Raw genomic sequence first — 23,849 nt, 5'->3', positions numbered from 1 at the left:
TTCGTTGAACGCCAGAAACCTCTAGCCCGACCATTTTTAAATCGCAGAGAAGAATATTTTAGCAGGTATCTAGCTATATGGTTAGCTGGCTAGCTAGTTAAGTAAGTTGTTCGGTCACTAACGGCAGCAAGTCGCTAATGCGAAGTAAATATGTTTTAACGTCAACTTGTTTTTTCTCTGCATTAGCTAGCACTTTCAAACATCTGCTTGAATATAGTACTGTGTAAATGTTGGTGAAGCAGGAAATACAGTGGTTAGGTATTGGTATAATTCAGGCATAAGTATCAAACTAGAGCTCGCAGTTATTTAGTTTTGTATACAGGCTCTTGAGTGACCCGTCTACATTTTACAGTAAAAGTTTGATCGAGGGGTTTTGCGACCCCCTGTACCAACAGGATGTCATCTTGACTTAACAGATATCTAACGAAGCTTTCGGAAATCAGTGCTGGTGTTCACTATTTTTATCTTTTTGAGTGGTAGAAACAAAACCAGTTTTGCGTTTACTTTTTTTTCCTCTCCAGGTTTCAGTTTGTACACACCATTAGATATTTGGACGAGGTAAACGGAGACACTTGGATTAACGATGGCAGTTCGGGCACATCTGTACAGTGGACTCAAGACATGGCTTTCATTGGTGAGAAAGGTCTAATTATACGCAAACACTTCCAGAATAATTTTTAGTTATCTAAGGTATATTTGATTTACAATTAATTTGCAAGCCGCCGTGGTTTTCAACTGTGACTTCTTAGGGTGGAATGTCTCGTATTGAGCAACAGATGGCGCAATTACACTAGTTACCCGATTTGAACGCAACACTTTAGGTCTTATTTAAATTTAATTTCCATTTATTTGCATTAGGCCAAAAGCAATTTATGCCCCATTGTTTGCTATTGTATGTCATCTTCATTAGAGGATGCAATTTACAAGTTGCTTACAAACCCATCAAAAGTCATTTTTAGAAAACACTTTAAAACATTTCTACTTTGTCAATTCTAAGTGTCAATACATTTACAAACCTGAAAAGCAGTGCAGGACCTTCACATCTGAAAGAAATTCCACTGGGTAAAGAGGCTGGCCTTGGAAATTCTTATTCTCATCAACCACTTGTTTCTCTTTGCTTATGAATTAATTTTCTTTAGCTCCAGTGATCAGACAGCAAGCAATAGTAAAATGGCCTTGATAGTCTTAGGTGTGCAGTGTTCTGTCTTCTACTGTTAAGCGCATTACTGGAGGTAGTACAACACAGCACTTTTTTTTTTTTTTTTTTTTTTGTCTTTTCAAATGGCGACTTATCCAATGGGCTCCCTTTATTCTTCCCATGGAAATCATGAGCAGTTGTAATCTTAGGGACAGAGACAGCTGTGGCACAGTTGTTTCACGCTAGAGATTGTTGTTCTGTCTGGGTTTTCCTAGGATTATTTTTTAATGATTCTGTTTCGTCCTCGTGTTGATGTAGTGTAGATTTACTTTACCTTTTATAGACTAATAAAAAACGACAACTAACTTTTGTCGGTATTTCTCAATTGTGGGACACATTTAAGAGGCTTAAACCTGGCGTTTTTAAATCTGCTTGCACGTTGGCTCCCTCTACTGCTGAAAAAGCAAGCTAGAGGAAGTCATCCACTCTAGCGGCGACTGTGAGGAATGTCTCCCGCCGCTGCCCTGCTCTCGTTTTCTGTTTGTCAGACTTGAAATCCGAGGGAGAGGAGCGAGCCGCCATTTTCCTAGCGTCGCTCCTCCTGAAACAACAACAATAAAAAACGGATTAATCGACAAAATATCATTTAATCAAAGCCGAGAGGGTGCTTTTAAGCAAAAGAGGAGACATTGCACGTAAACATCGTTCGGGACGGGGTAATATTTGGTTATTTATCGCGGCCTTTGTGGTTCAAGCAGGCGAGCAGATTTGGTTCCTTAGCTGACTACCCGTTTTCTTTCGCCCATTTCGTGATTCCAAACGCGGCACGGGGTTACCGAAACTGGGACGCACAACAGCCGAATTTTATCGGAAAGAAGAATAGTGCCGCAATAGAATACGCATCTGAATCTGGATAATTTTGTTTTTATTCTCAAACTGCGGAGATTTCTTACTGAAATTCCCCCGGAATCGGCTCCTCATCACGTGGTAGGTTCCTCCTTTTTTCTTTGTTACTTTAAACTCAGCAGTATAAGGGAACTTAAATTCAAAGCAGTGGTGACTTGATATATATATATCGACATAAATTGCAACTGTATTTAGTATTTAATGTCAAATATTTGTCTGTGTGGTATTTTGAGTTTTGAGTTAAAATTGTTTCGTTCTTGGCGTAGCTTGTTAGTTATTTCCTATCATTTGTTACAGTTAAACCGTGAAGTAAGCGGCCAAGGGAGTCAGACATTCAAGGTTGCAAAATCACCAGACCGGCAGTGTATCTGTCTAGTATTATCAGTATTTGCGATATGCATGAAAGTATGCAATAGCAAATTAAGATGAACGCAATACGAATAAATTAGCGACGATTCCCTTTATATTTCCAACAATCGTGTGTAATGCCTAAGTAGATTAATTATAGGTTGTATAGCCCGCTGGCTAACCTAACATACAGGGACATGTTGTGTTACGCCTGGGCTATTTCTCAACGTTTCGCGCCGTCCAGTGTGGATCTGCTATGACGGTAGGATGTCGAGGTTAATTTGATCAATTTATCAAGATAGCTAGAGATTTAAAAGCATGAATGGAAGTTTCTCAGAGGTGACCTACGCAGCGTACGGTCTGCACAATGTAAATGAACACCATGCTCAGTAGGTCTTTATTGCTTTTCAGTTCATATTTACTTGTTACTCTAAGGGGTGCAATTGTACGTTGAGGCCACGTTTTGCCCGGAGAATTCGCGTTTTCGCTTCATTATAGTTTTATAATCTCGACGATCCTGGCTGTTGGGGTGAAGCGTTGTGCGTTTAATGTTATTTGGAATGTTATTTAAAGAGGGTTACTCACGTGGGCATTGCATGCAAGAATACAAGATTACATTTGTAAATGACGCAATATCCTAAACTTTTTGCTTTTAGGCCGAACGGGAGTTTTCCAGAACAGGCAGTATTACATAATTTTCTTTTTTGGATGAAGTTCTGCCCTCGGCCTAGTGAACTACGCTGCCTGGTCGACAGCCGCGCAAAGTGAAGTAGACGCATGGGACGGCTGGATTGCAGACTAAACCGTACCTCGCTGTAATTGGGTTCCATTAATTTTCTGTTGTTTGCGTTATTTTCGTCCATGTACGTTTAAAGTGTCGTTTGATTCCGCCGTTTTGTGCGTTTTAATAGCACGCTAACGTGTTAAACCTGTGGTTGGCGTTACACGCGCTGTACTTTTCCGTCAAGTGTGTTACGTTGCATATCCTAAAACCATACACAAGATCATTGAGGTTAAATATCAAACTTACACGCTCGTTTTATTTATTTAAATAACATTTCTTTTTGTGGGGCTGTCCCTCTTTAATTCCTAGCAGTCTAAGAGCCTTGCACTACAGACCAGACTTATGTGGCTCTCTGTTTTAGCTTCATTTTACACATCCACAGTTTCAATAACTTATGTAGTCTAGGTCATTTCAACAAATTGGTTTCTTGTTTTCCTCATCTTAAGATGAATTTAGGTCAGTTAGTACAACCACCCCCACACTGCTCTACTGAATACTGAAAATAGTCCAGATCTGCCCATTTCCTCTTTCCCATTATGTAAAACTGCATTATTTTTTCACTCTGGCATGTGAGCTACAGGTTCCATATATGTTTTTAGTTCCTTGTATGAAAAGCGATGCTTCAGTAACGCACCCTCTAAAGCTATGTAATTAATTTTTACACCATTGTCACACCCTAAGCGACAGTGAACGTGTTCGTATATCATCAGAGAGGCTCAAGGGGGCACATGTGAACAGATTATGTTGATTATTCATATTGTTTCCTCTTGTTTGAAACTACTTCGATTCAGCTATGCACTGCATCCTCAAAGGATGTTTTAATTTCTTAACATTATGTTGGTGCAGTCATACAGATTTTGTTTTGGAATGTTCTCAGTTAATGTCTTTCAGTCTTTGCTCTTACCATCTAACTGCCCTGTTCTTGTGCAAGTTGTACAATTGGTTATGCCTGTTATGGGACATTGGAAGTATTGTTGCAAAGGCTACTGATTATGATACTTCAGTGTGGATTTAAACCTTTGTGGATGAAATTTTCATTTTATTTTGCCCTCTTCACAGTTGTTGTATGCCTTTGCATCAGGCATCTGTCAGCTGTTGTGTTGCATGTAATTATTTCTGTCTCGTGTGCTGCTGCCTTTCAAAGCTCTAAGTAGAAGATGGAACATCTATGAATAATGCACTGTAAGGTGTTTAACTACCACCTTAACTACCACCAACTGCCTGCCACACTCCTCCATGAAAATGCTTGGATATAGTGCAGGTACAAAATGAAAAATGTCAGTGAGAATGCAGTCCTGTATCATGGTGTGTCTATAGGCCCATTGGATTTTAATTTATTTAAACCTGATTTCACTTTCACCAGTTAAATTTGTTTCCCTCACTTATTGAGAATTGGGGTGGCGAGATAGAAGTCTCCCATGAGGAGTGAAATTCAAAATTGAAGTTGATTTGTGTGTGGTAATGACCGTGCCTGAACATGCCAAGAGGGCGGGGAGGGCGGACGTCCGAGACCTATTGTGTGTTTGCATGGAGCTGTAGGGAGAGGGCTGGCATGGCGTGGTGAAGCTACATGTTTATGGGCTTGGCTGGATATGGTGTATCTTCACAGGCATGTCACACTTACACTGTATCTCTTGTCTGCTTACCATCAAAACCAGTTGAAATGGCTTCATCTCCACAAGGGCAGATGTGCCGTACAAAGGCATTTCTGTAAGTGTGTGTTTGTGTTTTAAACTCCTTTTAATTAAATCATTTCTAAAGGGCATTTGTGAGTAAACTAGCTCAGCTGGGAGTGGTTTGGACATATGGAAGAAATCATGGTCTCTGATTCCTGGGGAAAAATATCTGGTTAATGTTGTGCTACTATGCACTCACTTTGCTGTTTTAAAAACACAAAATAAATGTCTATTTCCTTAGGTTTTACAGTTGGTGGGAGGTGTGTGAAACTGATGTCTAAAGTTAAGTATATGTTGCCATAGTGTTCGTCAAGCCCTGTGCAAAAAAACAAGAACAGTGGTTGATGGCAGTTCATAACTTGGGTTTAACTCTGCCAGCTGACCTTAATTTCTTCCTGCAGATTTATTGGGTTCAGTGGTGAAATGACACACACACATTCTCATTATCAATTCCTTGTAAGAGCTGTTAGTTGGATATTTAAGGCAGCTCTTTGCCTATTTTGGTGAGGGAGTACCTTGTGAATAATTCAGTTTAACTGCATAATTCTCTCCAGTCCTTGACTCTGCTTAATGTAGTTTGAGAATTCTAGTCCAATAATACTTTTCTTTCTTCTGAGCACACACCGTCATTCTTTTCCACATACCTCTGATCATGTTCCCCTGTATCCGAAGGCATCATTAACTTCTGTTTGGTCATGTTCAGAATATATAAGATCCTTGGTACTTATTCTGTATATATTTTGTCTTATTCATTTCAATAGAAAATAATCCCAGTCTCATAAGAGATTTCCACTGGGAGCAGCATGCATTATTATGCAGTGTAATAATCTTCAGTGATGTCGACTGGGCCTCTGCCTAGTGTTGGAAGAGCAGCATCAGCACTGGCAGCCCCGGGTTAATGTAATTACGCAACGACTCTGCACTTGCACCGAGACGATGGGCTCGGGAAACACGCATCGCTAGTGGGCAGTACTTTGCCTGTGGACTAGAGAAGAGCGCTTAATGCTGTAGTCAGGGTGAGTTTCCCAATTCCAGTTGCAGCACAGACTCCTGTGTGTCTGTGTCTGTGTGTACGCACACGTGTGCACCTCTTCAGCAGCTCTGTTTGCTTAATAAATTGTTGGTGGTTTCACATTCTAGAAGAGTGGGGTGAGCATGTAGCATGAGGACTGAGGTGCAAAATGTCCCTGGAATTTTTTTAAGTGATTGTGTCCAACAGCATTAGTGCTCTGGAGAGAGCATAGAAATAGTGCTACTAAACTAGAGTTTAGTAAGCCTTTGAATCTCAAGGACCTGGTGTTACTGAAATGTTCCCATAGTTTTAAAGGTGCTCTGTCATTATTGTTTTGGGAAACATCAGCTCCGCCTCCTAAAATAACTGGCAAATCGGCAAAGTCCACTTGCTAGGAGTGTCAATATGTCTGAATAACCTTGTGTTTTGGTGAAAGGGTATTTAAATCTTTTTAATAAATGCTTAGTGTTCTTCACTGCTCCTACCCCTGCCATGTCTTATAATTTCTAATGACATTACAATCAAAGCATTTACACCACCACTGCTTCTTTGTGAAAGTTGTAGATCTGTTGCTGCTGTTGTTAAACCTCTTTGCTGCCTGCAAATAACTGCTCAGGTCTTGCCTCTGTGCCTTTGATGTCTGACCATACTGTCAGGCAACACACGTACATGCTATGTTGTGAACTTTGATGGAAAACAGGCGCTTTGCCAGTCTTCTTTCCCAGCAGCAGTACAGCCAGTCGTGTGCTGGGGGACAGTTGTCTCCCCTGCTATGAATGGCCTTGTTCTTTTGCCTCAGTTTTTAAGCTTGTGGAGCACCCGGGGCACCAACCCTAGCCCAGGGACCAGGATTCGATTATCAAATCTGGATAAAATCCAATCTGGGATTCCGAGCACAGCACAGCAGGTCATTTGGTGGTTTTTGACTTCAAGCTGATTGCTCATCTTTTCAGTCATTTTTAAAAGTTCATCTTCTGACCATATTGCACAGTGGTCTTTTACGACTTAGTTTTTTTTTTTTTTTTAAGGCAGAGCTGGTTGAAGTCCATTTGAACCAAATTTTCAGTACTGAGGAGGAGCTAATGGCCTAGTTCTGTTCTGGTCTCTTCTTTAGTTAGGCTGCAGAGCTGGTTGAGCTTTGTTCAGTTCTATGGTCTGGGAACTGCCTAGATGGCATGTCATACACACACGGACACCCTTAAAATGTGTGTGTGGCTTGGTGTGTGCTGCCCTCATGGGCAATATACTTGTATGTTTTCTTGATTTCTGACCCTCAAATTCTAAATTTTCAGATTGTATTGTAACTTCACAGATGTATTACCTAAACTCTGGTAAAAGAGACACGACCAGTCTTGTTTTCTCAAATTAATTTCTATGTAGGCCTGTATATGTCAACGACCTCTTGAGATCTCCTTGAGACCCTCTCTATCATCTAGTGGTGGTGGGAAATGGCCTTACAAAAACAGCTGGCACCTACAGAGGTGTGGCATGGAAAGACAGGGTTGGAAAATGGCACTTAATAATATTTGCCCTCTTGACAAAAGGTGGAAAGTCGTCATGTCCACTATTCTTTCTACTGATGTGAATATTTTTTGGGGGGTGGGGACAGATTTACCAGTACATTGTTTAGCTTCTGACTTTGTTGTTTTGTTGTACATTTGAAAATATAGGCTATACTGTCATTGCTGATTCATAGTTTGACTCAGATTTGAGCTAATTTACTAACTGTTACAAGCTAGCAACAGAAGTCACTGTGGGTTTTTCTTTAATAACCTCCAGATTAAAACCCTGTACAAGATGTTGCATCAATCATGGCAGTTTTCATGCTGCACTAGCTGAGGCTGTCTGGTAACAATGCCCCCAGTAAAATAAATATGCTCATTTACCATGCCAGTTCTGATCACCCTGGCTCTTTCTGTCTTCCCAGCTCTAGGCTTTATACAGTGAGAATACATTTCCCTTTCAGCAGGCTCTAGAAGGTTATGGTATACTTGTACATTACTGCAACTCTGCCTGTTCTTGTAAGTACTGCACAGAGGTTTGTCGGTTGTTGTCGTAAGCCAGATGTAAGCGGACCCTCTAACCTCTCTGTTCAGAAAACGAACACAAGCCTTGTGCGACGCGACATCCAGTCAGTATTCCACCATGCTGGTAAAAATGGAATTCGCCAGAAAGCCTGCACCAGCTCCTTGGCTTGCTGAGGCAGAATGATGGGAGTTACTCCGTAGTCCAGTGGCCAGAATGTTTGACCTCCCTCCTATGAAGTGCCCAGGTCTGGCCTTGCAGGTTTCTGGTCTGGCAGCAACTCTGATCTACATTGATACTGGTGATTTGTTTATCTCTACTATCTTGTGTGCTTACACACACACACAAACATATACACACACGTCTATAGTTGCCAGAGCCTGTCTGTAACTCAGCTAACAGCCCCCACCCCCTTCCCCCAATATGGTTTCACCCACACCCCTGCTTCTCTGCACAGCTCAGCTATTCATGTGTAAGAAGACTGACTACATATCAGTGGCTGTTGACCTACTGATAAAAATCTGGTACTTGATGGAAAGATGTGTGTTTGTTTGGGGTTTTTTTTATGTAGCCTAGTTGTTCAAGTAGCACAGCATTGTGCTACTAAAGTGAAAACAGGACTCTCCTACATGCATTATTTTCTATATCATGTAAAATGGTCTAATGGAGTTGTTGTTTGTTTGTTTTTGTTTTTTTTAAATGGATGTTTCCCAGATGTTTCGAGCCAGGTACTGTGTATGTTTTGACTTTTTTTTTTTTTTTTTGTCCTTTCTGGCAGGCTGTCCTCTGGCGTAACGGTAGGTGGGTGGCGTGGAGCTGGCCTCAGCACCGGGAGAGGCCCCCTCGCCCGCCCCCTCTGAGCGCTGCATGGCTGCGATGGCGCCCGCTCTAACCGACGCTCCGGCCGAAGCTCACCGCATCCGCTTCAAACTGGCTCCGCCCTCCTCCACCCTGTCCCCCAGCAGCGTGGAGGGCAACGGCGGTACCAGCCACATTCTCGTCTCCAGTAACGGCACAGTCAAGCGCAAGACGCCGGAAGAACACGCCTCCTGCAAGAGGGAGGACCCTGCTTGTGTGGAAGCCACGCCCACGCCCCTGGGCAAGCGCCAGCCGCTCGTGACCTCGTACCTGTGCTCGGATGTGACGTCCGTTCCCTCGCCTAAGGAGTCCCTCAGACTACAAGGCGTCCTGCTGCAGACCCACGGTTTCTTACCACGCAAGCATCAGACCCTGGAGCAGTTCAAGAGCATCATGAGTGTGGGCAGCGTTAGCGGGCCGTGCCCATCACCCTCTTTGCAGGGCACCCCAGTTAATGGCATGGCCAAGAAATTGACCAAACCAGGCCCAGACAGAGACAATATCGTGACGTTGAACGGAGGCAAGCATGCCGGGCAGGACTCACTTCACCAGGCTCACGCCGTCACCTCCCATGGGAACTTAATGGGAAACGGCCCTCTTAGAGATGGCATCGAGCAGCACCGCTGTCCAAGGGGTGTGTCTCAGGACTGCTCTAATAGCCAAGAGCCCCCCACTTCCTTTCCTATGCCCAGTGCACCCTCGGAGCTGGACGAGGAGAAACCTTCAGAAAGATTGCCTTTGCTTAGCAAGGACCCCTTGGCTTCTCCCCCAGCCACGTCCCAGTACCCACTGGACAGCGTGGGAGTGGAGCTGCGCGACCGCGCCCAACAGAGTCAGAGTCGGCAGGGCGAGATCGAGGGCCGCCTCCGACGACTGCGCAAGAGGCTGCAGGTGGTGCAGGCCAAACAGGTGGAGCGGCACGTACAGCAGCAGCTTGGCGGGCTTCTCAACAGCACACTGGGGCCGCAGGACGGCTCATGGCCACGGGGGTGCTACGGCGCCGACGCCCTGGCGCTCCAGGAGAAGGACCGGCTGGGCCGCTTCCTGAAGGGTGGCACGGTGCCAGCCGAGCTGGAGCGTCTTGCGCTCTGCTGCACTACCAACCTGAGGTCCGCCGAGGGTGCTTTCGATTCGGACGCTACCGAAAGCAGCTCCGGGGGAGAGACAGACGTGGAAGAAGATGAGCTCACCAGGGTGGACATTGAGCAACGCCACATTCCCCTGTGAGTACCCAGGCCTGGCTATAAGGTTGAGTGGTATGCTTTGAGTATGGCTGTAAATGTTTACTCTGGATAAACTGACATTTGAGTATGACCAGTAGGTTGACACAGTGCAGAGCAGAGCACATAAATCTAGGTTCTGTTGGTAGCCACGTGCTGTCTAGCTATGTTTCTTTGCATAAAGTAACTTGGTGTGGAAAATCTGCGTACTCTAGCTGTTACTGGTAGCAGATAGACAGTTTGTCTGTCTGTTTCATGAACTATGATATTAACAATGCTGTCTACAGTCATTTTGGCCCACGGTCAGCAAGGAATTGCATTAATTGATTTCTACTTAGCTGTGGTACTAATGACCTGTCAGAGTGGAGTTGGCAAACTACCAATTTACATGCTTGTACTAACATAGGCAGCAGCAAACAGAGAATTTTAGTCCTCTAGGGTTCAGTTAGCTGTCTTCTACTTTAGATAATTTTTATTTTTATATATATATATATATATATATATATATATATATATATATATATATATATATATATATATATATATATATATATATATAGAGTTCATACTCTGAAAGTGAGCGTCTGCTGAAAGTGAGCATGCTTGTTATTTATGACTTGATCTAGCGATGCTGTTTTCTCCAGTTTGGCTAACAGTTTGTGAAACAGTGCTTTGAAGTCTCTGCTAAATTTATTAGATGAAGAATATGTAACCTGTATTGATGGAACAGATAATTTTGGTAGTGAAGTATTTGTATTCTTGATCTTAAAAGGTATCTGCGACTCAAAAGGTATTTGTTTATTACCCCTGCTTTAGTGTTGCTGAATTATCTGTACATGACTAGCAGCTCAGGCTCCTTATAATGAAAGCTGAGCTGCACCTTGCGTTCTGCGAGATCACTGAATATGACTGTGTAACAGCAACCTGCCAAGCTGTCCATTTGAAGTCTGCCGTGTCAACTATGATGTTCCATTCCTACATGATTACCCCAAAATCCTAAAGATACACCGTCAGTTATGGTACCCTGATGCAAGTATCACCCCATTCTACCACTATCTATCTACAGAACTTGTTCTTGGACTTAGTTAAAAGTGCGTTACTGAGGGTGTCTGCCATTATAAGAAGACTAAGGAAATGTTACTAAGGTTGAAACTTTGAAAGCATCAGTTTTATTAATATGGAGGGAAAATGCTGAATGTTCCTTTTGTGATGGAAGATGTCTGTTCTTGAGCATATAAGTCATTGCTTTTGGGTTATTGTTGCTTGAGGCATTTAGCCCTGAGAGTAAATCACATGGCCTTGCTGCTGTGCCTACTGGATCAGGCCCTCCTTTTTAGTCGCTAGGTGATTCAGGTATGAACATATAGGGAGTTTGGAAAGGTAAACTGCAGTAACGCTGTTTATTGTTTACATTTACTCCTAGGATGTACTGAACTTCACATAGGTTACTGACCAGAAGCCTGCAATAAATAATTTGCTCAGGATTGCAATAAATAAGTCTGCTCAGGATTTTCTGTTGGAGTTTTGTTTCCTATTTTTTTTTATTAAGCAATAATTATCTACTGTCATGGTTGTAACTAACTTGATTTTTACATGATGCTTAACATGTATGTTGGTGAAAGATTGAAAGATTAGATGAATGGTTAAGAACCACCTTGTCAGCAGAAATATTCCAGTTAAGATGTTACTCGGTGGTGGTTATGTCATCACTGTAATTTAGAATTCATTAAAGGTTTTTCTCCAACACATTGTGTGAAGTTTTTGTCAAACAGCCACATGATGGATAACCAGAGTCTGTATTTCAGCATGGAGTAGTCACATGACTATTGTGTAACACCGAATAGGCTTACTTGCAGATCCTGGCACACAAGTATAAGGTGACACTGGTCTACATAACCCTTGTTGGGTGTTCTTTTAAGTATCGAGTCTTTTGTATAATTGACATTTAAAATCTTTAATGGATTTCTTTCTTTGACCTTTTATAAATAGTAATTCGATTTAGATCTTCTAGTATGTGATGCAATTTAAAGCAAGACTTGTTGTTCCTCCCCTCCCCCCTGATTAGTCATCCTCTTTGGTCAGCCTTGAAACTTTGATTATAGCAGATATTTCATCAGTCAAATCGTCATGATTTCTCTGTGATGTACAGCTGTTACAGCCTTTAAATGTCACCTGGAGAGAAGTCCTAATGGTTACCTAAAATTGCTCATAGCGATACGTGGCCATGCATGTGGTTATTCATATAGGAGAAATTCTTAGACATTGACCTTTTTTAAAAAAATATTTGTAACATGCTTTTTAATTTGCTGACTTATTCAAGTGGCAACAAATTGGTCAGTCTGGCTTGGAGCCTTCTGAAATCTGTGCTAATGATTAACTTAGTTTTGCTGCAGCCATCCCTTTAAACTAACCTACATTTTTTTTCTCTCTCTCTCTCTCTCTCTCTCTCTATTTCCCTCACTCAGACTAAATATCCATGTCTCTAAGAATATCTGAGCCTGAGGTGCCCACAAGTGCATACGCACCATCTCTGCTCTCGGTCCTACCTCAGGCCACCCCAAAGACAGATGGCACTGTCAACTAATAATTAGCCGGCATGTACTTGCACATAACAGCGAGCACATTTGTTTGTCACTGAGGTGTAATGACTGTTTGTCAGAACATGAACTATGAATCTCCATTCTAATGGTTCTCCATGTCATTTCAGGGCTTAAACAGTACCCCAGGGATTATTGTAGATTTGGGACTAAATAAATTTTAAATGTAGTTTGTGTTTTTCCCTTACCAGGCACAATAGCATACTTCTTTTGTGTGTGTGTGTCAGTGGTTAAGACTGAACTATTCAGCCTGTTCTTGCTCTTGTCTGTTTATGTATTTATTGGTGCATGAATTTTAAAATGATCTTTAAGCAAGGGCTCTCTTGTGCAGTTTCACTGCATTGATGCCAAATTCAAAATTTGAATTTGATGATTTTCCATATGCATGGAAACCAGATCAGATTTATGACCCTACTGACTAGTGAGGTGTAGAATCGCCTGATAAATGCACAGGTCACTTAGCTGGTTAGTTCAGGGTTTTTTTTTTCTCTTCCCCTTCAACCCTTATCCTCCCAGGTCACTTAGCCGGTTCGTTTGGGTTCTTATCTCCTCATCTACATTGTGCTTCTTTTGTACTCCTGAGTTTGTGGTCCTCTGTCTACTTCCTGTGTTTACAATGATGCTGTGTTCACTGCTGAGGCTGAAAACTGCTACTCCCACATTGCTGTAAGTCTCTGTGCATAAAGCCCATTATGGCTGCTTGGTTATGACTACTGGAGCATTATCTCTGTGCATTGCAAGTTCTACAAGTAGGCCTGAATTTATGAAGTGACACATTATGAAAATGTCAGTGGAACTTATTGTACTGAAAATGTCTGACATTTAATTATAAATATTTGTAATCAATATATAAATTCAGTGTAACAAATCTATACATGCAACAAAGCAATACATACAAGTTCTCAGAAGAGACATTCAGCAAACCTTCTGAACTACCACCCGCTTAAAGCATCGAACACAAAGTTCGCAATAACGCACATTTTGGAATACTTAACCTAGGCAACTTCTACAATAGTCTGGCTATGAGGAGCCAATTATATCTGTTTTACATGGTTAGAATGCAAACACCTTGTTAACTTGTTTCCTTGTGCATGGTTATGTACATTCATTTTAAAATTAGATTTATTAGCTGTTTTTTCTGATTTTGACCAAGAATTCCACAATTTCTTGTTGCCTTTGTTTCATTCAGTTTGCATTTACTTCTGGTCTGGGATGTTTATTTCTTAACCAAGGTGATATTGGTGCATCATTTCAGTAATCAGTAAACATCATGTCCCTGATCTGCATCAAGTGTTAAGTCCAGCATGTTGAATCCAACTGACAGGGTTTGCTGGAGACCTTAAACATTGCACAGACAGCACTGATGAGAATTTTAAATGATCTTTTAATGGGTGCTCTCTCTGGACAGGCCTTGGTATTATTTGATCTTAATACAGGTTTTGACAGGAGTGTGCATTGCATTTTGTTGTTCAGGCTTAAGAAGTGGGTACGTATAACGAGCATTATTTTAAAGTAGTTCCAGTCTTATTTATCAAATTGAATTTTTTTATTTCACTGAGACTTCTACCATGGTTGATTTTACTTATGGAGTCTTCCAGAGCATTGTTCTTGGCCATATTTTGTTTATATATGCTACTGCTTAGGGAATTAATTTGACATTTTAATATTTAAATTTTTATGCAGATGACCTCTCTGTGAAGTTTAATGACTTCAGTAGATTATCCAAGATACTTGTTTGCATTATAGCTAAAAGGACTGGTTATCTAGTAACTTTTTTTAAGTTAAATGAAGACAGGGGTCCTGATTATTATTATTAGTTATTATTTTTATTTTCTCAAGAGATGTGCAGACAGTTTTGTCCACTCGCACCAAGAGAATCCTTTTCTGAAAAATGTGTTTAAAAAAAAACAAAAAACTCAGTTAAGTTTCTTGTAGCATAACTTCAAACTTGCTTTTTTTTTTTTTTTTCAAACGGAGAAGTATAGCAAAAATTAGATGTGCTGTTGATGGAGAACACGGAAAGAGTTGCTCGTGCGTTTGTTGTTTTGTTTAATCTTTATTTGGATTATTGTAGTGCCATTTTACCTGTCTTAATCAAGCAGCATTGGGTAAGCTCCATCTGGTTCAAAACAGCTGCTCATCTCAGAGTGGTGAACACAAGTCCAGTGCTGGCTACCAGTGAGGTATAAGATTAATTTTTAAAAGGACTGGTTCTCACTTATCAGACAATGCGAGGGAAAGCATCAGGATATATTCGATAATGCCTTAAGGCCTCTGCATTCACAATACTGAAAGCTTGCATGATTCTGTGGCTTCATTTTACCTGTCTCGCATGCTTGGACAATCAGAAGTGTTTTAGCATAATGTTTTAATCTGCGACAGTTCGCCCTGCTGTCATGTGCACGACATGGTGACTGAAGCCTCTGAAATTGCGTCTCATTGTTCACCAAAGACAGGTGAATGTCAGCTCTGAAAGAAGTGTGTTGAGGCCTTTATGTTGGTGGGATATTATTGAGGCTCCTCAAATCAGAGGCTCTTGGTGGTGTAAATTGAAGTGGAAGGGTCACTGCGCTTGTGCCCCTCAGGGCCCCAACATCTGAAATGGTCTCTCTCCTTGCATGACACTGATTCTTTGGCTTCCTTTTTTTTAACACTTCTAAACCATTTGTATACCAAACTTTCAAGTGTGATTGATTTATAGGTAGTCAGTTTGCTATGTTTTTTTTTTTGTTTTTCCCCTTCCCTCTTCTCTTGTGTATGTGTATATAAAAGATAATTTGACTCTTTTTGTAGCCTTGTCTTAGTGATGTATAAAATCTAATTTAATTTAAAAACACTTGTGGTTGTTTTGGTTCTCTTGAGCTGTGGTACTTCACTCCATTCCAGGGACCCTGTTTTCACATAAGGAAGTAGGACATTTGAATCATAATCAAGACTCCAATAATTAGCTTCCTGGTTGAACTTGCTGTGTTCAAGCGCAGAGCATGTGAAGCCCCTAGCATCAGAATCAAGCAACTCTTAAAAAGGACTGACCTGTATTTGAAACATGCTCTCCTGCTCCCAAAAAGGCAGGGCCCATTCCATTTTGCCGATGCAGGCTACGTTCTGGCATGGAAATTGAGGCTAAGGTACTTGTTCAGCTCCTTCCGGAGTTCCATAAACGAGAGGAGTTTGTTAGCTCTGTGGACATGTCAAATGGCTTCCTTTTATGCTGCTACACACTTCTTATTTGACCTTTTTGTCTATGCTTTGAAAGATTCCTTTTTCAATGCTATTATACTTTATACACTTTTATCTTGTGCTTTAGATTGATTCAGGGGCTAATGCTTTATTGGGTGCATTTTAGGTTTAAGTGGCTGCCATGTCTGTGTTTCAAAGCCCAGTTTAATGGGCATTATGCTGAAAAATGTAAGTCAGAAAGATGTCTCTTTTTAATCAGTCTGGGGATTACACTTGCAGAGGATTAGTTTGCCCCACCAATCATGGCCAAGGAACCTGGAGTGGAGTTGAAACTGCTGGCAGAGACACATGCATAATCTAATATGATTTTGGGGCAATGGCCAGTCCTGTAACCTTAGTGGTTTCCGGTGAGGGATCTTCTGTCTCTTACGCACATACACTCTCTCATATTCCTGACAAGGGCCCAAGTTGTAGAGATCTGGTGGCTGAGTGTGTCACATCTGGAATGATCTCCCTATTGTTCATTGTGTTAGTATGTTGGAGGCCAAAACTGACGTAAAATCAGTTATTTTGCTTGCATGTGTTTAAGTGTCTTGGGCTGCTGGGCCGTTCCAGAAAATTCATGGAAAATTCCTGAGCTGTTGAGGTGGAAATGGTGTGAGGGCTCACACTTTGAGTCTACACATACGCTGAAGCCATCAGGCAAACATGGCTACGCCTGAGGCTCGTCCCGATTGGGGGAACCCCAGTCCCTGTTCTTGTTTATTTTAAATAAAAAGCAGGTGGAAAAGGGTGAATTAACACTTCGTCATCCTATTAACCCCTGCATGGCATTTAAAAACTGGGCAGTTCAGTTTCACTGGTTCAATGTGCATCACTGAACCAGTTGATGTTAACGGTAAACAGTTTGGACAGCATTATTTGGATATTAGGTCCTGGCTAAGAGCACGGAAATGACTGGGGCCTGAAGGTAAAATTGCTTCTTTTGGAGGGGTGAGACAGACTAAACATCCTGTTGCCTGAGCTTAGATGTTATATTAAATAATGTTCTCACTTTACGAGGCTTATGATCAGATTGGAGTAATTTATAAAAGGAAGAACTGGCAGGCAGCAGCTGTGCTGTAGTAAGTGGGGGTGGGGGGTTATGAGAATTGCCATGTTATGAAGTTAATTTGCTGTCACCTAGATGTTCAAATGTGCAACGAAAACAAAATATGAACAGTAAAAAGTATGACTCATCTAATTATAAGGGAAGTGCCTGTTTCCTAAGCTTTCAAGAAAGTTACCTGTCTCTCCCCCCGCCCACCAACACTGTTTACATGTAGACATTGTTCATATAAACAGTTTGTTGAGAAGAGGAAAAATGTTTTCTAAATCTGCAGTGCAAGGAAATACTGACTGTGGTTGCACCTGTCCTCTGCATGCATTTTGGTTTGTTTTTTGTTTTTTTTTTTAACATGAAAATGAGATGCAAGTTATGGGTTTGCCTTTCATAGAAATCAGTATCTCGAATCCTAAATGATGCGTTAGTGGCAACATGCTCAGAGAAGTCGTGGAGTTCTACAATTTACATGGGAGCTGTGATGGACAGAATACGCCTGTTGATTCAAATATTGTTTGTAGAGAGACACTGGTGACTTCTGTTAGTGCTGCTAGGGGGACGGGTGGTGGTAGGTGGGGGTGCAGCGCTTTATCTTGGTGCGTTGTAACAAATCCACAGACGGGGATCACCTCTTAAATAGTATGTGCCCAACAAGAAATATATATTTATTCTAATTAATTTATTATATCTATTAAATCTTGACTTGAGTATGATTTACTTCTGACTCCTCTCGACCAGAATTTGACCTTTTAAGCATTACTGATAGATACCACTCCCATCTGAACTCTGCAAGAAGATCATTGCCAGTCAGGTGTAGACTACAGCTGTATTGTTTATACAGAATATGAGTTTGCAGTGTACAGACAAGGGAAGTGAGAGGTTCACTTGTGGAGTTGTGGTTTCAGCTGCAGAAAGAGACTGACTCTGAGATGGGAGGGGATTGGGTAGGGTGATGCAAAGAGGCGGAGTCAGAGAAGCAATGCAGACAGTACAATACCCACCCAGCCAGAGTTCAACAAGGGCTCTGTGCTCTCAGCACTGGTTGTTAGACAGCCAGGGAAACAGCTCTGTCCTGTGCAGCTATAAAGGGGAATGTAGACCTACTTTTTAAATGGGTGATGTGCTATGGTTGAGCTGACTATGAAGTTGTTTGTGTCATATGTGTGTAACCCTGTACACAGTTTTGTAGAATGTTTCTGTGTAGAATGTTTCTAGATGTTTCATTCTGGAATCGTGGGAGTGTAGAAATATTTAGAGCTGTCTGAACTCGACTACGTCCGTTTCACAAAAGTATTGGGTGTGTAGTTTAGCCAGCTCAAACAAGCTTGCATTCTGTTTGTTTTCCTCTTTCTTTTCTGTTACATGATGTCCTTTCTTCTCATGTTCCATTGTTGTTCTGTGTAGTACATGTTCCTCTTTGCCAGAGCTCCCATAGTGAGTTTCTGTCGTTGTCAAAGCACCAAACAGAGGTTAGTCTTTGGCGCTGACCCCATCATGGTCCAAAGTTAATATAAACACCCATATTGAAGGAAATGGGGAAAACTTATTTCAGATGGGCTTAATAGCTTGGACGTTACAGTCCTAACGTCCCTTCGGCCTGCCCTGTGCACCTGAAATGCAGGCTGTCCACTTTATCGGTGATGGCAGAGCTCAAATGGAACCAGGAAAATTCTGCTGTTTCTGTTTCCTGGTAGAGAGACACTCATGGCTGTAATGTGATGTGATTTATCTGGAGTTTATGGTGTAATCATATTGTCTGTGGCACAATGACACATGGAATACAAGGGAGTGGGGGGGGGGGGTGCAAATGTGTCTAAAAAAAAAAAAAAGGAATAATAATAGTGCAAAATTGCATTTTAAATTTTCATTCCATGACGTGATGCCCACTCATGTGAACTGGGTGATTGTAAAAATTTACTTTTTTGAGGTTTGTATCCAAAAATGATATTGTTAATTTTCCTGTTGGAGAAGCTAGAGCATATTGCTAGTAAAACCAAGGTCATGGGTTCAGTTCCTAGGCATGCAGAGATGTCTGATTCATATTTCATGCAGCTTCTTTTCTGCAGTTGCTCTACATAATAGGTGTTATTCCAAAATATGAGATCATCAAAAATAGAAATCTCTATTTTGAGAAAATATGAAAATGTAATATCATGGTGATACTTTTGTTAATCTTCATGGTTATGGTATTGTTAAAATTATAGTATGTTACTACATAATAATAATAATAATTATTATTATTATTATTAATAATAATTAATAATTAATTAATAATAATAATAATAATAATAATAATGATTATTATTAATATTATTATTAATAATAATGGTATTATTATTATTATTATTATTAATAATAATGATATTATTATTAATAGTTAAATTTCTATAATAAAAATTGAGCCCAGTAACTGACAGAAATGCAGAGGAGCTTAGTATTTCTTCTGTAGGTACACTTCAAACAGTTTTAAACAAAATCTGTTGGTTACATGACTAAACTAGGCAACGTATCAGCAGTAGGAAAAGAGCTGGTACAGTAGGTGAATAGTCTGCAGATGCAGGATGATACAGAAGGTGGTCAAAACCATTATTGCTAATATTATCATTCTGATATTGCCAAATGCCCACATCTAAAGAAGGCCACAGGCTAGTCTACATCTATTGTGTAGACATGAATTAGTGTGCAACAGTCTGCTAGGTATTTCATAGATGATCTAACTTTGACAAAATACAAAAGCACTCCAAAATGAAGGGCAGATATGTTTTTAAATGTAGAAGTTAAGCTTCCTGTTCCAGCGTTTCCATGCATGGGAATTGCTTAAATGAGGAAGACATTACATTTTCGGAGTATGGACCCTAAGGATGCTGTGTTCAAGTGCAAAGGGAAGAGCCAAGTCTGCTTGTACTTATTGTTTTCTAAATGTCTTCGTGTGAGGTTAATTTGTATGTTTCGGAATATAATGCTAATGAGCAAATTAAACAGTAGTGTTTTCCAATGTTCAGTTCCCCCTGGCAGCAAAGTAGGGTGATTTGCCTCAAGACTTCATAAGACTTCAGTTATTTACTGAACTTCAGATGAAAACAAACAATGCTGTCACGTTGTAGTTGCACTAGAAAATCCATACAGAAGAATGAAATGAATAGGTCTGAACAGTGGTCTGTTTTAAGAATATGCAAAACCAAATGTACACAGAGTTTATTCTTAATGCCAGTTCAGCTAACTGGCGCACAAAACACACACTGGCTCCACTGCACCACTGACGTAATGTGTGTTGGTTTGTTTGGGATTTTTTTTTTTTTGGGTTGGTTTTGTTTTTATTCTTCATTTTTATTTATTTTTTCACTTCAGTATACATCATTGGTAAGATTTTGGCTTAGCTAATGGCTATTTTTCCACATCATTTTGAAGCCACATCACCACACTTCTTGGTCCCCTTAGAAGGTTGAAAAATCTCTGGGAGTGCAGTCACTGCCTTCTGACATGTTTTTACTGACAAAACAAACCCGTGCTGCGAGACTGGTGCTAACATTGGATGATGCATCTCAGTATTTAAAGTGAGGTTTAACCACAATTTTAATGATAATTCAAATTTTACATTGTAGTACAAACCGTCTGATTTTACCATGGTTGACTATGAAACCGGCAACCACTTCATAACTACGTCAAAAACACTGTTATGAATAATGTTTATGGAAATCAGCAAGTGGAGTGTCTGCCACAGTTTTCTCTATGCTGCCATGCATCAGAATAAAAGCCCCATGCATGGGCTTTTCTCTGTGCTGTATCAGCTTTGCAAACATATGGTGATAAAGCATCATAGTTTCAGTTTAATTTGGGCAAAAAAGTTATGGTTAAATTTGAATCCTGTGGCTAAATATGAAATGAATAATATGGTTGCCCCAAGTCTTCAATTTGAACATCAGCTAATGACGAGCAGTATGCTTCATGTACGTTAATAAACATGTCTGCAGTCTGGAAGTATTTTGCGCTTGATACAATTATAGCAAATTAGCACAGCAGCTTTTAATGTTTGCAATGCTAAAGTTTCAAGAGGTGAAATTAGAACAGCAAAATATGAATTGGTATGCTGAATTTGGCACCCTCAAGAGATGCATCTCCTCCTTGGTAGTGTGTGTGTGGTCCATCTTTCAATCAAAAGCAGAGGAAATCCTTGTTTTACTTCTATAGTGAGCTAAAGAATGAGACTAGGATCGCACAGTTTAGTCAGCCATAATAGAAATTGTTTTGTTTCTACAGAGTATAAATACATTTCCAGTATGTCTCTACTTCCAGATGCAGTTTGAATATATTTATTCTGGTCCTATACCAATCATGGTTAACATTTTAGTGAGTTGTGATGGAAATCATTGTTTACAATACTAGAACTACATCCTGTTCAAAGCTATGACGATGCAGCAAGTATTTTGCAAAATGTTAGGTAGTGCAAAAACATGTACAAATAAAGAAGCTTTCAGTGTTGAGCCCATCCAAATGCTCAGTTTGCAGAAGAGTGCAAAAACACAAGAATTTAGTACATTTTGCTTGTTGGTGGATACGCAGCATCATCGTATGGAGCAGCTACAAAATGCATTATATATTTAAATTCAAATTGAAGGCATAAGTGGTATAACCAAGACTGTGTAATAAAATATTGAAAAATGTATAATTTACAGACATGTACATACATATTATGGTGTTCACCATGAAATATGTGAAGGTGAAACAAACCAGTCACAAGTGTATAGCTCTACTACTAAAATGGCTTTGAGATTGGAACAGCATAGAGAACGAGGATGCCCTTTATGGTGGATCACTTTTTTTTTTTTAATTGAAAAAATATCATCAGCAGGGGTGCCTTTGGCACTCAGTGTCTGTTGCTTCTCAGAGTCCAGATATTTGAGGAGAGAAACTGGGACCAGTGGACCTCGTTGGTAGTTTGGATTTGTAACGCTCATATTTAACCTGTTTGGGCAACAATACCCTCTTTTTCACTGTAAGGACAAACAGTTCCGAGTATTGACAGGAACTGTTCGTTGTATTTCCACATGGCCACACAGAACCATTAGGGTGGGATTGCACAATGCTGTAGGGATTTGTTGAATGGTTCTACATAAATGTAGGGAAACCCTTTCTTGTTGTTTTCTGTCTCAGCACCAATGTTCTGCTCTTGAATATGTCCTGTGCTGTTTATCCATTTGCAAATTATCCATTTTGTCAGACAAATGCAGCAACAGGAGTTATGTCAAGAATCCACTACTGACTCAAATTTATCTGACCTGGTCCCAATTTCTAGCACGTCACTTGTAACCCGTCTCAGGTGTCTGGAGCAATGCCTGACACGGTCTTAGTAACTGTTTATCCCTACAGTCAAAATGAGTCTATTGTCAGAGGGGCTCTTAAATTGCTACATAAATGGCAGTGTTTTGTTTAAAAATACAAAGGTCATTTCTCTTATGAGGATCAAATTTTGTGAGGAAGAATTGGATGGATCCAGCACAGAATGGCTCTAATTTGCATCCAAAGACTGCAGAAGAAATAGATTTTTTTTTCTGATTATATTAAGCCCATCTTAACAAGTAGGCCTAAACTAGGCCAATACAAGACATATTCCCCCTCCCTGACCCCAGGATGGGGGGTATTATATACAATGTAGGAAATGGACAATGTTTGAAATGGAATGTATGATCACAGTAACCTGGGAACAAATATGGTCCATATTCACTGTTCTCTTACCTGTGTGGTTGCGCTTTAGGTAGCTGAGCTTTTTGAAAACTTGGATTTGCAGGGTTGCAGCTGATTCTCTGGGATTGGTTAGTGTTTGTGCAGAGAGAGAGAGGGAGAGATTCCAGCGTAAAGGAATAAACAAAGTTTTCAGAAGAGGTTAAAATTGTAAAATTTCAATGGTGAACATACGGGCACATGCCTACACCATTGTGCCATGGTTGCTGAGTTTGTCTGAATTATATTGGCTAAGCAATATGTAATGGCTAGCTAGATAGGTAGGTAAGTATTTCTGTAAGTAACAGTGGTATGACGAAACGTTGGTGCAGCGGCTAACGATTGTTGTTTAGAGGAGGACCTGTGTTGAAGTTGTCAGCTGTGGATTTTACTGTCGTCTTCCAAAACATGAGCATAGTTTGTGAAGATTCAGAGCATAATTATTACTCACTGGTAAGATGTTGGTTTTTTTTGTTTTTTTTTAAATTCCCCACCAAATACGCTATGTTGACAGGCCACTGTGTGTCAATAAGCTATATGTATCTTCATTACTGTTTATTGTCCTGTGGCTTATTTAAACTATTTAGTAGCATGAGTCATTACAAGTTCTGCAAAATTATACTAATGAACAGTAGGCTTGTAGGCTGAGTCTACAGATGTGTGTGTATATCATCAGTTTTGTATCTTTCACACTCAATATGCTTGGCTTCATGCCTGGCCACCTAAAAAGGGAAACAATTGCCGAGTTGCTCAGCAGTTCATTTCATTGTAGTCCCATGGAACTATGGAAAGTTGAATCTAATGTCCAGCAAGTGTCTCTCTTTTTTTGAAAATTTACCGTCAAGTGTAAAGTTTTGCGTTAATAGCGCATGCTGTCTTAATCAAGCAGTAGTATACTTTTAGTACCAAAGAGAGAACCATTCAAGTAGCTGAAAGGCCTGGATTTCAGACAGCTAATGAGACACCTTTTGTGCTACATACAGAAACTGCTACCAATAATAGTTTAGTAATTTAGACGTGAGTGCTAAACTGCTGAAGTAAATGCGGTTAAGTTGACCTGGAACGTGCAGGCTTGGCCTCTTGCTCAGCTGGGCGGCTGCAGATTGTCCCGACATTTCCATGCCAGAGTTAAAGAGGGCAGCTGTGTCCCCCTCTTAAGCACTCAAGCAGAAACCTAGCCTCACCCTCTTGCTACCAAGTTAGTCATGCCTTTTGAACTTTAGTACTGTTTGTTTACTTGTAGTTGTGTACCATAAATGTTGTACTGTGCATCACTTTATACTAC

At 40.5% G+C, this 23,849-nt stretch overlaps 1 protein-coding gene across 8 annotated transcripts in view; it reads left to right on the top strand.

Moving 5' to 3' along the window:
* Nucleotides 1-521: 521 nt before the first annotated feature.
* Nucleotides 522-23,849, top strand: part of kansl1b (KAT8 regulatory NSL complex subunit 1b) — a 47,350-nt gene continuing 24,022 nt past the window's right edge. For 2 of the 8 annotated variants that reach the window (XR_014124294.1, XM_027026734.3), the window contains exons 1-2: nucleotides 1,679-2,125; nucleotides 8,668-9,970. Coding sequence is in view for 7 of the 8 variants with exons in the window: in XM_027026734.3 (XP_026882535.2) it covers nucleotides 8,757-9,970 (1,214 nt within the window). In the remaining variant the exon portion in view is untranslated. Of the gene's footprint in view, nucleotides 635-1,677; nucleotides 2,126-3,048; nucleotides 3,208-7,960; nucleotides 8,191-8,667; nucleotides 9,971-23,849 lie in introns of those variants that run through there. The other 6 variants (XM_081716559.1, XM_081716563.1, XM_081716562.1 and 3 more) reach the window with 6 other exon arrangements.

The sequence above is a fragment of the Electrophorus electricus genome, chromosome 6 (genome assembly GCF_041902795.1).
Source record: "Electrophorus electricus isolate QZ-2024a chromosome 6, ASM4190279v1, whole genome shotgun sequence".
NCBI lineage: Eukaryota > Metazoa > Chordata > Actinopteri > Gymnotiformes > Gymnotidae > Electrophorus > Electrophorus electricus.
The sequence above is the reverse complement of the archived record's forward strand: the minus strand, read 5'-3'. Positions and strand labels throughout refer to the sequence as shown.